Raw genomic sequence first — 14249 nt, forward strand, 5'->3', positions numbered from 1 at the left:
CAAAATTGGTTTACTATTACACATTGATTAAACACATGGTGGTAACCCACTTATAAGACCTCACTTGAAATGCTTCACTTATATGATGTTCCACTGACATAATTTAACATCTACTGTGGAAAAGTACAGTTACAGCACACTAACTACAGGAAAAACCAACACTTCTCCAGCTTCTGCATCAATAAAAAGCAAAACGTCGTATTTATTTAATGCTCATATCAATTATGTACCTTGCACATCCATCCCAGTGAATTTTAAAATGTTAACAATCACTGAAGAATTGATTATATGTGAGTGTTTTATTTATTGAATCACTTAATTACTTTTTAATGAGGGTGGAGATAACATTGCCATCTTGCATTAGGGTGTATGTGAAATTGCATTGAGGTTTAAATTCCAAGTCAAGCCTTTAAGTCAAGCTGGCAGTAATTACAATCCACATATTATTTCCAGCTCCTCAGTGTACAGCATAAATGAGGGGACGAATCTCTGTCAAGTTTATCGTTGATGAGTGATACTTCATCCTACATAGATAGTACTCTAATATGTGTAATATTCGAAACATAATTTTAAACACTACTTATTAGAAAGGCTTTAAACTTGAGGTCAACGTAAAGCTGGAATATGTGCCCTGCATATATAAGAGTATATGTTCCAGATTAACAAGATTTATTAAATGGATTTTAAGTCACAGTGGAAATATTTGATGGTCATTTAGTGTTGAAGCAGTACATTAGCATTTAATTGATTTAAGAAGGGGTGTGTTCAAATTTGGGACGATCTGCTTTTGGTTGGAAAATCCATTTAATATGATTCATGCGGTGATTCACACTGCAATGGAACTCTTCCAAATAACTTCATGCATTCATCACATGCTTTTGAGAAGTTATAATTCCATGTCGATCACAAAAGAACACATTTATAGAGCCTCAACCTTCACTAAAGCAACAAGCTCCCTTGTAACATACGCTATATGACATTTTGCAGAACTTAAAATATTAGATATATTTGTGATTATAAAATATTAGGTTCTATTGGGATTTGGATTCAGATGACTAGATTTCCAGTCTTCATCTCCCTCAGTGAATATTAACAAACCGCTAAGCTCCATGGTATGGAAGGGTTTGGATGTTAATAACAACCATACTGCAGGAAAAAAATAATTTTTTTTTATGAAGTTATTGAAGCTGAAATTCAATAATATGGTGGTCAATCCTTCAAAATTAACAGCAACATTTATAGTTTTGTTGTCATGAGATGTCTGGATGGACTCAATGAGACTGGTGAGTCTTATTGCCATATTTTGTCATGGTTTATATAAACCCCCAAGTTATATTCTCCAAACGGCTATGCTGAAGGTCAGAATGATCCATATCCCAGTCTAATTGAAGTCCAGAGCGTTTCCGTGGAAACTATCCGACTGAGTAAAATGTAAGCAGAACCAGACAAGGTTCAGGGAAAGTCTGAGAAAAACAGAAGAAATACCAAGAATCTTACCACGAAATATAAACATCACAACTTGCTTTTCAAATCCTCGCAAAGAGCCATTTGAATCCATGTGTGACTTTTTATTAAAAAAAACAAAAAAAAAAACAAAAACAGATCCGGAAGAAATTCATGAACAGCATTTACGGTACATTTCTGTACTGTACATTCCCTGATAACATTATCTGATAATTGATGATAATTGCTGTCCGCCTATGGCGGGGAGCCGAAGGCAACCCAAGCTTACTTTTGTGAAGGTGATTTAGCTGCTTGGGTATAGAGGCAGTTTAAAGTGTACTTGTTGATGTATTTGTGTCTATTTACAGTGGGAAGTAGGGAGAGTGTGTGATATAATCCAGCTGGTGCACAGTGTAAATGTGTCTGGAGTAAGGTAGTGGTTTGTTAATGGCGATGTCTGTCACGCTCAAATCCTGCTGCAGGTCCTTTTCATACAGCTGGAGAAACTGTAGGAATCCAAACAGACGGGAATAAAGCAGATGTACTAATAAGACCCTGGGACTTGAAGCACAAATACACACACTGCGAGACAGGGCTGATGGGAGGCAGGAACTGCAACAAGCACTCCAGATGTACCATTTTGGATATTGAAGGGAGGAGTGGGAGCACATAAGGACAGCCACAAAACATAAGAGACAAGAAGGGCCAAACCAGGAGAAACAACACACAGCAGAGAAAAACAGACAAAAAGCGATGACAGTTTATGACACAGGCACACACAGAGAGTGCATGCAGGCTTCAGATAGAGAGTCTGAAGTCAAACCAGGGTTGTTCTAATGAGACTACTAACCACTATTATACCATTATGCAACCCTTAATTCCTGTCTTACAAATCCATGGAGAATGAGCTTAACATCGGTTACTGATGGGTTTTCGTTTTTTGGGGTATTTTTTTTTTTTTTTTTTACATTCTTGGTCGGGTCTCTGATTGTGTTTGTTTTCCACAGAATAGTTTTTTTATTGAACCAATAACAGGAATAAAAGATGTACTCATCAGCCTGGATACGTCGTCGCATGGACTCCAGTAGACCTCTGAAGGTGAGCTATGTTATCCTGCGTCAATATGTAGGTATTCAGCCCTTTCAGTTCTATAAATTGCACAATGGGTCATTCATAAGACCAAATGTATAGACGAGACTTGTCTGCCCATGACCTTGTTGTCTGTTCAATGCTTTTCCTTCCTTGGACTAATACATACTGATTGATGGTATTTTGACGCAACTGTCAATATTGTTCTTCTCACACTCACTCAAACTTTGTTCTAAAAAAAGATACGACAAGGACCTCAGCGGTGTTAGTCACTTCACCTGTCACTGTTCAGTGTCGAGTGTCGGGATGACAATAGTTTGCATTTTCCTCCTGCTCTGCACTGGAATAAACTTCTGCAATTGCTCAATATGCAGCAGTATTTTTGATTCTGAAACATGTTCTGAAGAGTTGGCAATCAAACCTGGTGAACAGAAAAGCATCCCTTGCGTGAGTGAATGGAGATGACAACAGCTCATTTCAGACTAGAAAAGAAAAAGAATTGGGGTTGAAAATGTGAAAATGTTGACGTGTGTTTTTGTGTGTGTGTGTGTGTGTGTGTGTGTGTGTGTGTGTGTGTGTGTGTGTGTGTGTGTGTGTGTGTGTGTGTGTGTGTGTGTGTGTGTGTGTGTGTGTGTGTGTGTGTGTGTGTGTGTGTGTGTGTGTGTGTGTGTGTGTGTGTATTGAGACATGGGCAGTCCATGATTAGGGAGTGTAACTCTTCATTGTGGGGTAATAGAGAGACATATATAATTGAAATACATTTTGAAACAATAAAGGATTATAAGATCTTTCTCTTTAAAGGAAAGACCAAAATGAAAGAAAAGAAAAGAGAAAAACAACAAAGATTCAGCTGCCAAAATTGATCAGGAGCCGTGAGGATACGACTTCTCTGCTGGCGAGTGAAAGGTCTGAAGTTATCTGTGCTGCATCGATCAGAGTTATGCATTTCATGTAGCAGTGGCACTGATGCAGACTCCATGAATATTTTACTATATCTATTTAGGAATCTTCAGTGTTTCCATCCTCGAATCACAAATGGGCAGCTTCAGAGCTGTTAGTGCCGTCAGTGTGGTGGGTGGCAGGCACTTCAAACTAGAGAAGACCTGTGATCTGAATTTTATTAAGCATAATGGGAGAGTGAAAGCAATTGAGGGAATTGAGAAATGATGCTGTAACATTGGCCAGTCTGCAGCAGCACCTGCAGTGTTAATAGATTATCTTGAAGAACAAACTCATTAACTCTATGTACTAAACTAAATGCTCTCTAAACATTGTGAGAAATACACAGCCCTGCCCCCTCCTGTTCTTTTAATGAGGAATCCTTTTCAATTTTCAAAGGAACAATTTTCCATTCATGATTTTTCTTCGAGATGTCTCTTAATCAAAGCATGCCTCTTCACAGCACCTGCAATGGTGAGTCAGAGAGTGCAGTATGCAGTGGGCAGGTCATCCTGGCTCTGCGGGGCTGATTCCACAGTGTGAGCCTCACCTCAAAACTTGTGTTATGTTACCCAAGAAAACTCATCAATAGGTTATAATGGACATTATAACTGAAGATATCGGCAGATTTCTGTAATGACTTTTAATTATGAGTGAAATAATGGCTGTTGAAGCAATCTATAACAAAGCAACAAAGAACATGATTCAAACCATTTCTTATATATATATATCACTTTCCCATCAATATTCTTTGTTAGTAAAAATGTTTGTTATCGGGTGAATTTCTGTAAATAAAATGATCTAAAACACATACCCAATAGCGTTCCCAGGAAATATTGAATCAACTTTCACGGATGAAGGATTCAACAATTAGTTCAAAAACCATCCAACCTGTTCTTGAAAACAGATTGTTCTCTTTTTCTGGAACTGTGTATTTCTTTGACATACGTCTTGTAGACTGTTGAAGAAACTGAATAACAGTGTTTTTATTCCTCCTTTACTCTCTGTGCTCAGCTGCCTCCTCGCTTGTCTTTTGCATGTGAGTTCTTTTTTTTTTCTTTATTTGTGTGCCTCTTTCTGGCTCTTTTCCAACCACATTTCACTGCTTTTTTTTTTCTTTCTTTCCTTCCTTCGAGGAGGATGAGGCTGCTTGTTTTCTGAACTAAATATTCATTCATGTGACACACTGTGGTACAGATGACCAGGAATCCTGAGATTCCTTCCAACCTTCAAAAAAGGCAAATATATGTAAATCTTGGCTGAAATTATGATGTGAAATCTTAATCTTGCTTCATATTGTTATCAAATGTTTTATTTTGAGAATGCAGAAAACAAGCCATCAAATGTATTTTTTTTTTTAATCTAGCCATTCATGGTATGTGTCATGAAATCCAGAAAGTAATTTCACACCAGTTAATGTCACGATGACTTTATTCCTGATAGTTTGATGTTTGATCGTTTCTCTTTCACTGTTAGAAATGAACCAATGCATATGCAGCATGAACATCTTGAAATATAGCAAACAGTACTGGGAACGCAATTGACATTTAAGGTATTGTTTGAGCGAACTGCAGGACGAGAAAATGGAATAATCAGCAGTCATCATTGGCAACATATCAGTCTGGAGATACAGTATATGGATATGGTAATATGCTTGTAAAAACTTTGATCATTGTATTATAAAATTCCACTGTTACAAAAGTTTGAATGGCCACAAGAAAAAGTGATATACTGAACGTGTCCTTTCACAAAAAAAAAACAGCAAATGGAAACATGGACACTGCTAACTGCTGAGAAATAAAGCTCACAGACTCATTCAGTAGTGCATTTGGCATGTATTCATTTATTAGTTGTGTTGGTGATACAATGGGTTTCCCCTGGTAAATGCTTTGGGTATTTTGCTGCCAGCAGCCTTGCACATGCTTCTTTTGATCAAAGCTCTTTTCACATGGACTGCGAAAACAGCACAGCGTAGCATCTTACCATGGCCACTGCAGCTGGAAAAGAACAAAGCAGCTGCCCAAAGCAAACCCAGTGGGGTAGAATTTAGAGACATGCTGTTTCACTCAAGTAAACATCATTGATCGTCATTCCAATGTGTGACAAAATGCAGCCGTTAATATCGTTGATGCATACATGCAAATAAATTCAATGAACACACAGCAAGTGATTTATTATCTGGGTTGCATCTGATCGTCGTCACTTCACCGAAGGCGGATGAGAAGTCACTGCAATGGCTTGAGTAAAAAATCATCAATAATTCAAATATCTCAGACTTGTTTTGTTGAGATCAGGCTTTTATCGCAGCAGGGGACTGAATGAGGGAGAGTTGATACAGCCATAATTTAGGCCTTCATGTAAAGTCATTTATGGAGAATTTGCTGCAGTTTTGGCGCAGCACTGGATTCATATCTGTGACTAATTCACGAGCAAGAACCAATGTGAATGTGATAGTTTGACAAATATTCTCTGAGAATACAGATGATGTCACTTCAAATCCCAAGTAAATTATGTGAATACAGCCTGTAGCTTTTAAAGGGATTTTTTTTTTATTGTCGAAACTTTTATCATTCCCTCAAGACAAAAATCAAGGGAATTTATTATAATCTATCTTTAAGGCATTTTGACTGTGTATCTTTCACATCCTTCACTTAAAACTGCCATGGCTGTGTCTTTTAGGTTGCAGTTAATACATATCATACTCATGGTGCTTGCTGCATGTAGCTCAAAGCCTTTTCCTCTCATCTTCATCAACTCAATTTCCAACCCTTAGGATTTTGTTGTCATTACTTTTTCCTACCCAGACTCCAAGTTGATTTGCCATGTCCAGCCACATCCTTTGAGAAATCATCTGAAACAAGAATGTCAAATGTCACATGAGCTAAAACTGAGGTTTTTCTTTTTTTTTTTCTGTAGACCAATCCAGTGTTATAGTTGTCTCAATTCCCTGCTTTGGAAACCGATTAGAATTGAACATACCATTACCTGGTTATCAGAAAATTGTCCCAGTTATATGTTATTATTACCATAGAATATAGATAGTCTGAAAAAAATTGGATCCAAAAGGCTTCTCCCATCATAATCCTTAAAATAAACACTGCAAAGGTTCATCCATCAAAGCCGGCTTGAGTGTGGGTGACCATGGATCAAATCTTATTTGCTGCAAGAAGGGTACAAACTCACCAACTGACATGAGTAGAAAACTGCGAGCCACTAATAGTCTCTGTTTCACTCTCTCTCACTCGGTTATTGACCAGGATCCATTTCATAATGTTACATAATCTTGTAATTGCTCTGTTGTTTGTCAGTTTTAAAGTTGTTCAAGTCTTGTAAAATGCAGTTTCTAAATTGTTTGCTGTTGTAAGATTGTAGGTTTACTTCTTTGCACTAAAATGAAGAAGGGAAAGATTTTAATGTGTTGTTTTGCTTGAGTTTACCTTCGGCCGTATGTAGGCTTCGCCTCTTATTAAACAGCTAATAACACTGAAAGCACTTTCTCATTTTGCCTTGTAACCCAATTATAGGGTGCGATTTTCCCCAAATCATTATTGGTAATACCATCAGATGGTGTCAAATTAAGAGACAGGTGGATTAATTAAATAGGAAAAAGTACCATTGCTGGTAAAAAACAAACAAACAAACAAAACAACTCTGTGTATAATGCTGAAAATCCTGTGCTGGAAACAAAAATGAATTATTTAACTATATAAACGAATGGGTATTTGGTAACAACAGCTGACTGATGTATAAACTAGTGTATACACCAACCCAACACAGACTAGTGTACAGAAAAAATATCATCTTATTAGGTGTATTAAGGAATATTCAGGTGATATCTAGTGTTATTTTTAAATTAATTTGGTGGAGCCTTGGTGCAATATTGCTGCAGGGAAGCAGCTCAAGTACTCATGTATAAGAGGCCTTTCACAAATTAAAATAACATCTAACCTCCAATGAAGCATTTTGCCTGAATGAAGATTCATCTGCAGTTGAAAAGAAGGTCCTTAATAAACTGGTCTTTTTCAGTTTTAATGAGCATTTTCAGTCTCAGGCAGACACCTGCACATTCTTTAATTATTACACAGTGAAAGCAATTATAAATCCACTAGTCATGGTTACATCACTATAATAGTAAAAGGTTTTTGTTAAAAATTTACAGTGAAATTGTGCATTTCTATCAAGGCATGTTACGAGGAAAACCACTCTGTACCTTTCCCAGAGGTTTTCTCACATCTCACTCACTTCACACACATCAGTAACATGTTATCATCAAAGGGTTTAAAAGGAAAAAAAAAAACATATGGATCATCTGTGACCTGGCCTTTCAAAGCAGGCTGTGAAATATATTCACTTCACTTACTTCTTACTTCATTTATTTATTTCAACCATGTTCACATTTTACTTAACAGGGTTATACATTAATGTGAACAGTGCATGGTGAAAAGGAGCACGATGAAGACATCGTCTTATTGTTCATGCCCCTTTGAATATATACAGAAAAATCGATGACCATAAACAGCGGTGATCCATTCAACGAAATTGTAACACACTTTACTGTGTTTAAAAATCAATCATTTGAACAATTTAGAAAACAAAACAAATTTCCCCATTGCAACATGCAAGTTAAATTTTTTTATATTCCTCCATCTGCATCTCCTTAAACATATTTTTAAATGCATTTATTGTTTGAGAACATTTTAATGTGTTCTTTAATGAATTCCATAATCTTACCCCAGCAACTAAGAAACCCCTCTGTCTTATGGAGGTTCGGGAGAAAGGTACACAAAAATGTCCTTTTCGTCTCGTGTCATCTGTGATCAAGGTCAATTTCATGTAAATATGTTCCGGGACCAACTTGTGCTTAATTTTCCACATGGTCAGTACATTTTTTTAATTAACAAGGTCTTTGAATTGTATATATATATATATATATATATATATATATATATATATATATATATATATATATATATATATATATATATATATATATATATATATATATATATATATATATATAATATATAAAGACGCCTAATACATTATGTTGCCTGCATCTTGGAAATCAAAACACATTTTCACAGTAGATGTGATGAAACCACATTAACTGGGCAGTGGCAAGAAAATGCCAGGACTTTTAAGTATAGATTTCACAGTCACTTCACAAAACATACATAAAATTGCAATTTGACTGAATTAGTAGCTCTGTTCGTATGAGAGAGCCTCCAGTATGCACTGAGGACCATGCGACTCTCTTCAAACAAAAGTGTACTGTGTTAACATGCTTAAATAAAGATTAAATGCATAAATGTATTTTAATCACAGGGCACTGTGATTGGTGCCCTGTGAAAGCCTGGCATCCTTTCCTTGAAGTACTGTGCTCAGAGTGAGCTGGGTGGTTCCAGCTCCTGACGTGATGGGAATAAAGGGGACTCACAATGATCGATTCAGTGAATTGTGCTAAGTGCATATTCACAGCTGTTATTACTTCAACACTTGGTTTTTTGCTGTGTTTTTGTTTGTTTCTTTTGAATGAGAGGCTATATGCTAATGCTGGTTCGGTCTCCATCCATCCATCCATCCATCCAAATCAATTCAATTCAATTCAAACCCTTTATTTATACAGCACCAAATACAACACAGTCATCCATCCATCCATCCACCTTATATCCCACTTCATCAAACTCAGGGTGGTGAAGTGCTGAAGCTAAACTCCTACAGGGAGAATATGCCAACTCTGCATGACCCTCAAAACCAGAGTCAAACCATGGCTATTCCTGCTGTGGAGAGTGCTGACACCACTGCACAGCCATACAAAGCAGACAGATCCAACATAAAACCCTTAAATTAATTTGTATCTTTTGTATACAAATACATCATATGAACAAATTTGAATACATTTACAAGACTATAGTGATGTTGATAATAGATTTAGCAGAGAAAATCCCACATTTCAGAAATATATCTTCAGCTTTCATGAACAAATGGTGGCCTACACATTGTAAACATGCCAATGTAGATTTTTAAAGTAAGTACAAATACTAGATTTAATTTGTATCGGTGCATGAATGAAAATGTGAGTAGTTTCTTTACCTTTGCTTATTGGCGGATGGTTCCAGGACAGTTCATTGTTACAACCATCACGGTATTTACACAATGCTGTTTCACAATTGTAGTCGTGCTGTCACATGTTGTCATTCTGCTGTTGGACAGAATAAGGAAGGGATGAGATTGGTCTAAATGGATTAGTGGTGTAAAGCGTACTCATCAATCTTTCCAGCAGGATATTGATTTTCGAGCTCAAGCTGGTGCTGTGGTACAAAAAAGTGTGCCTTTGCATCGTAATTCAAGCTACTTTGAAATGCCAGATAAACATCACACACTTGGAATCTGATTCACTGCTCTGACTGATGTACTAAACACTAATAATTGTAAATCATGTAACATGTTTAGAAGTGTGTTAATGTCTCAAAATAGAACTTGGGCCTTAATAAGAAAAAGCTCTGCCTTGATCGAACACCGAAATACCATTGATGTTTTGAAAAATGGACTTGTTATATTTATTAGCTATCATTCCCATAGCCCTCTTATCACTAACCCAGACTTCCAACTAAACAAAATGCTGTTGTCACGCTTCCCCAACTATTCAATAAACAAAATAAATAGGATCACAATGAGAGCAATGTCAACTTAAAAATGTGGATACATAAATGCTAAATAAAATAAACATTTCATCATTTGCAGGCCCAAATATTAATCTATTAAAAAATAAAAATTCCATTGTTGAACTCAAGATAATTCACAACTGAAATTTAGTTGAGAATAATGTGTTGAGAAAAATCACCAGCATAGAAAAAAAGACTTAAACACACAATTCAATAGATTAAATAATCCACTTTCCAGTGACTGTAAACACTTTTTTAAACACTAATTCTTTTTTTCTGATCTTGGTTTAATGGCTATTTTATTCCATTTGTTTTGATAGATATCTACATCATCTTTCCCTCTAAATCCATATTTTACAAAATGATTCTCTACTCATTCCCTTTCAAATCGCTGTTGGATGTGACTGTTTTGGGTTGCAGTGTGGGCTGCACAGCTTCAGAGCAACGCTGCGTTGGAAATACCTCGTCGGAGATTGGATGGACCCTGCGTCTTGCTTGACGTGCGCGTTTTTGCAGTGTAATCTCATAAACCCCGGAGAGAGCCACCAGTACCGAGGCTGCTGCTGCTGCTGCTGGATAGTTCTTGGTAGTGGACTGTGGATAGGGGATAGGGGCGATGCGCACTGAGAGGTTCGCCAACGCGCCTGCTGCGTCGCTCCTCGGACTTACACGAGGATGAATAGAGTTTTTTTTTTTTTTGCGTACCGGTAAAACCATGGATTTATTGGCACCGTTTTGCAATTTGAGCGTTTTCTCGCAACAGTAACCAACACCCGAGGGAATAGTTGGAGGGATCCAAACATTTGCAGGCACTCGATTTGAGAAAAAGGTTTGGAGGAGGTTTTCAAACTTTATGGAAACAACCGCGTATTTTCTCTCTGGATTGATATCCATGTGTCTCCTGTGATTAAGGTGCGTAATACCGGGGTGAAATGTCCGACTTCCACAACCAGAGTCGAACCAGCGCGCGTCGCAGTGACTACGTGTGGCAGTATGAATATTATGACGACGACGAGCCTGTGTCTTTTGAGGGACTGAAAGCGCACAAATGTAAGCTGAAAACATTGCTGAGATCGTTTTACTTTTTCCCCCTATTTTTTTTTTTTTATGCATTTCCACTTTGGGCAACGTATCTATGTGTGTGTGCGCGCACTTTTAATTGAGAATCATGTATTACCCTTTCACCCTTTGTGTTATGTGCCTTGCTCCAACTGAAACCCCGACACCCACTGGCTGCCTCTCAATATCATTATGAAGCAGCCCATTTCCAATCAGGCTGTCATGGTTTATAGCAGTCTAAATGTTAATGATCAAGTCATGAGACATTTCCTACAAAACAAAATTTTGGAAGAATGATTGCTCATTTCAAATTAAATTAAAGAGAGATTTCATGCTCAGAGCTTGGGCAGTGGAGGGGGGTGGGGGAATGCTCAAATTGTCTGAGAAGGCGCCCACCCATTCACAGAGTATAAACCACAATGCTTCCCAGCCACTCTTACTCTCCTGTTGCATGCTTTATCACACACTAAGTGATAACACCAGGGTAAATGCTGGATTCCCTATTGTTTCCACACAAGTTATACATTATGGAGAAAAGTGTCATCGGTCCCACCTGTTGATTGCTGGACTTCAGTGTCTTAATTAGATCCCTTAACCCCATAATTTTGAAGGCCAACCACATATCAAGACATTTTGGGTAATGCTACCCATAAGCTTTGTGGGAAAAGACTGGTAAAGACCTTTTGCTGTTCCAACATGATTGTGCCCCAGCAACCAAAGCAAGGTATAACACTTGGTTGAATGAATTCACTGTGGAGGAGTGATCCACACATATCTCTGACTTCAACCCAGTTGAGCACCTTTAGGATTAATAAGAAAGGACTGTGAGCTGGAGTTTCCTTCCAGCATCAGTACCTGATCTCAGACATGCTCTAAACACATTCCCACAGAAACCCTTTCGGAAAACTTTCCAAAAAGAGTGGAAGGTGTTATATCTATCAGTCTGATGGTCAGGCATCTGGATAGTTATGTCCATACAGTGCAGTACTGCAAAAGCTGTGAGGATCTATAGGAAATAAAAAGCACAATTTTAATAAGTAGTTTTATTTCTCCACTTATTTCTTTTCTTTAAAATCACACTTGGAAAAGCCATTTCCCTAAATGCTAGATCTTTCCTGCTAGTGCCACTGCGTCCCTCCAAAAAGCTTCTTGGTAGCCCCCCACGGTGGCCCACCCCACACTTTTTAAAAGCACTGATTTAAAGCCATAATAAAAGAGAGGTGGGGAAAAGATAAGCTAAATGAGACGCTTCCTTCTCTGACATTTCAGACTCCATCGTCATCGGCTTCTGGGTCGGACTTGCAGTGTTCGTCATTTTCATGTTCTTTGTCCTCACGCTGCTCACCAAGACTGGAGCACCGCATCAAGAGTGAGTTTATTGGCAGGCTACAAACCCTGTTTGATTTTTGTCACTTTCACATCCGGTCACATCCCAGCCATTTCAACTTTATAAAGAGCTCAAGCAGTTCAACAAAAAGACTCCTCTTCTCAGAGCTGTCTGGAGGTGAACAGGCGATGGAGTTCTTTAGTCATTCTGGATGTAGATCCACCTGTGAGACATTGTTTTGATTTGTAAGAATTCACACTCAAATGCATCTGAATGACCTTGTTTGCAAGTGAAAAGATGGCATTCAAGCGTGCTTTGTTAAACACACATCTGAAGTTAAACACTAATGGAAGAAATTGATGACAGCTAAATGTTGAAACTGCTCAGCCTCGGTGCACTAAAACCCTGAGGTTATTCCAGTATGCATTAGGGATTTTATTGACAATCTTTCGCTATATTTCACTCCTCCTTATCAATCTTTGTCTATAAAATAGCTGCAGGTATGATTTGAAACTTCAGTTCCTCACAGTGAAATATAATCTTGAATAAATGCAAAAAAAAGTAAAAGATAAACCTTCAGCATTTCTTCAGTGTTGAGCAGCAGCTGCATTCCAGAAAAAAAAAAAGACACTAAAGGCCTCCCATTTCAAAACCGTTTTCCTGGAGCAATTATACTTTGAACTTTTCTCTTTTTCTTTCTTTCTTAACAGAAATCCAGACTCGGCTGAAAAGCGCCATCGACCTGGAAGCTGCCTGGTTGACATTGATGGTCATCAAGATGAGAACGACAAAGCCTTTTCTCGCCCATTGCTTGCAGGCCCCCGTTCATATTTTAATTTCTACATCAATGAGGAAGATCAGGCGCAGAGGAAGAAGAATACTGAGGACAACAGGACTGAAAATTGCACGGGGACAGGGACCCAGCGGGGGACGTACACCGGGACGAGGGGGATCAATGGGATGAACGGACAAATGGAGGAGCAGCTTGAGGTAGCTGAAGTACAACGACCTCTCAGTGGACTCATAGAGGAGAGTAAGATAGACAGAGAGTGTCACTTTCTTTCTCACTTCAACATCCCCAACTTTGTGAATTTGGATCACAGCTCAACACTTGGAGAGGATGATTTGCTGTATGAGCCGTCCGCCATACTGGAGCGTCAATCTCAGTCTCACAATGCTCACTCTGACATCCGCTAAGGCTGTTTCCAAGCGAAATTCATGAATAGAGCGGGTTATTGTACCATCATTTGTTTTCCATTAAGACATTCATTCACAATCTTACAGAAAACACACACACACACCTGCTCTAATAAATATGCACAATGGGATCAACAAGTGAGAAATCACAAAGCGTTTGTGTTAAGCGCACCTCAAAGAACATTACTTGATGGTTTGGTGAATTGGATGTGAATTGTGCTGTACTTGGACTGATGACTTATCACACAGGGAAAAAAAAAATGAAAGAGGAATTAGGTCACTAAAGAAAAATCCTTTATTAAATGTACCCTCCTGTTATTGTCGTCTTGTTTTCTGAAGGACTTCTGCACAGGAGACATGATTGTCTCTTAAGATGATACAATGAGAAGTTGGTCTGCGGAATGAAAGCACCACATCAAATGAAATGCTCTTAGAAAAGGTAAAGTGTATGTTTACTGTGTAACTTGTAGCACCAAATCCAGCATATATTTCTTCGTTGACAGATTTCGTAAAATGAAACCTGCCGATAT

The 14249-nt window shown here is 38.0% G+C and overlaps 1 protein-coding gene across 1 annotated transcript; it reads left to right on the top strand.

Moving 5' to 3' along the window:
• The first annotated feature begins 11064 nt into the window (after nucleotides 1-11064).
• On the top strand, nucleotides 11065-13855 carry LOC308143411 (melanocortin-2 receptor accessory protein 2A-like). Its single transcript, XM_080514202.1, has 3 exons — nucleotides 11065-11186; nucleotides 12465-12564; nucleotides 13233-13855. Exons 1-3 carry the CDS (start codon nucleotides 11069-11071, stop codon nucleotides 13717-13719), a joined length of 705 nt encoding a protein of 234 aa, XP_080370328.1. The 5' UTR covers nucleotides 11065-11068; the 3' UTR covers nucleotides 13720-13855.
• The last annotated feature ends 394 nt before the right edge of the window (nucleotides 13856-14249 follow it).

This window comes from Blennius ocellaris (genome assembly GCF_963422515.1).
Source record: "Blennius ocellaris genome assembly, chromosome: 18".
Lineage (NCBI taxonomy): Eukaryota > Metazoa > Chordata > Actinopteri > Blenniiformes > Blenniidae > Blennius > Blennius ocellaris.

Coding starts and splice junctions, on each gene's coding strand:
- LOC308143411 (XM_080514202.1), top strand. CDS start 11,069: ATGTCCGACTTCCACAACCAGAGTCGAACCAGCGCGCGTCGCAGTGAC. Junction 11,187..12,464: donor GGGACTGAAAGCGCACAAAT/GTAAGCTGAAAA, acceptor CTGACATTTCAG/ACTCCATCGTCATCGGCTTC. Junction 12,565..13,232: donor ACTGGAGCACCGCATCAAGA/GTGAGTTTATTG, acceptor CTTTCTTAACAG/AAATCCAGACTCGGCTGAAA.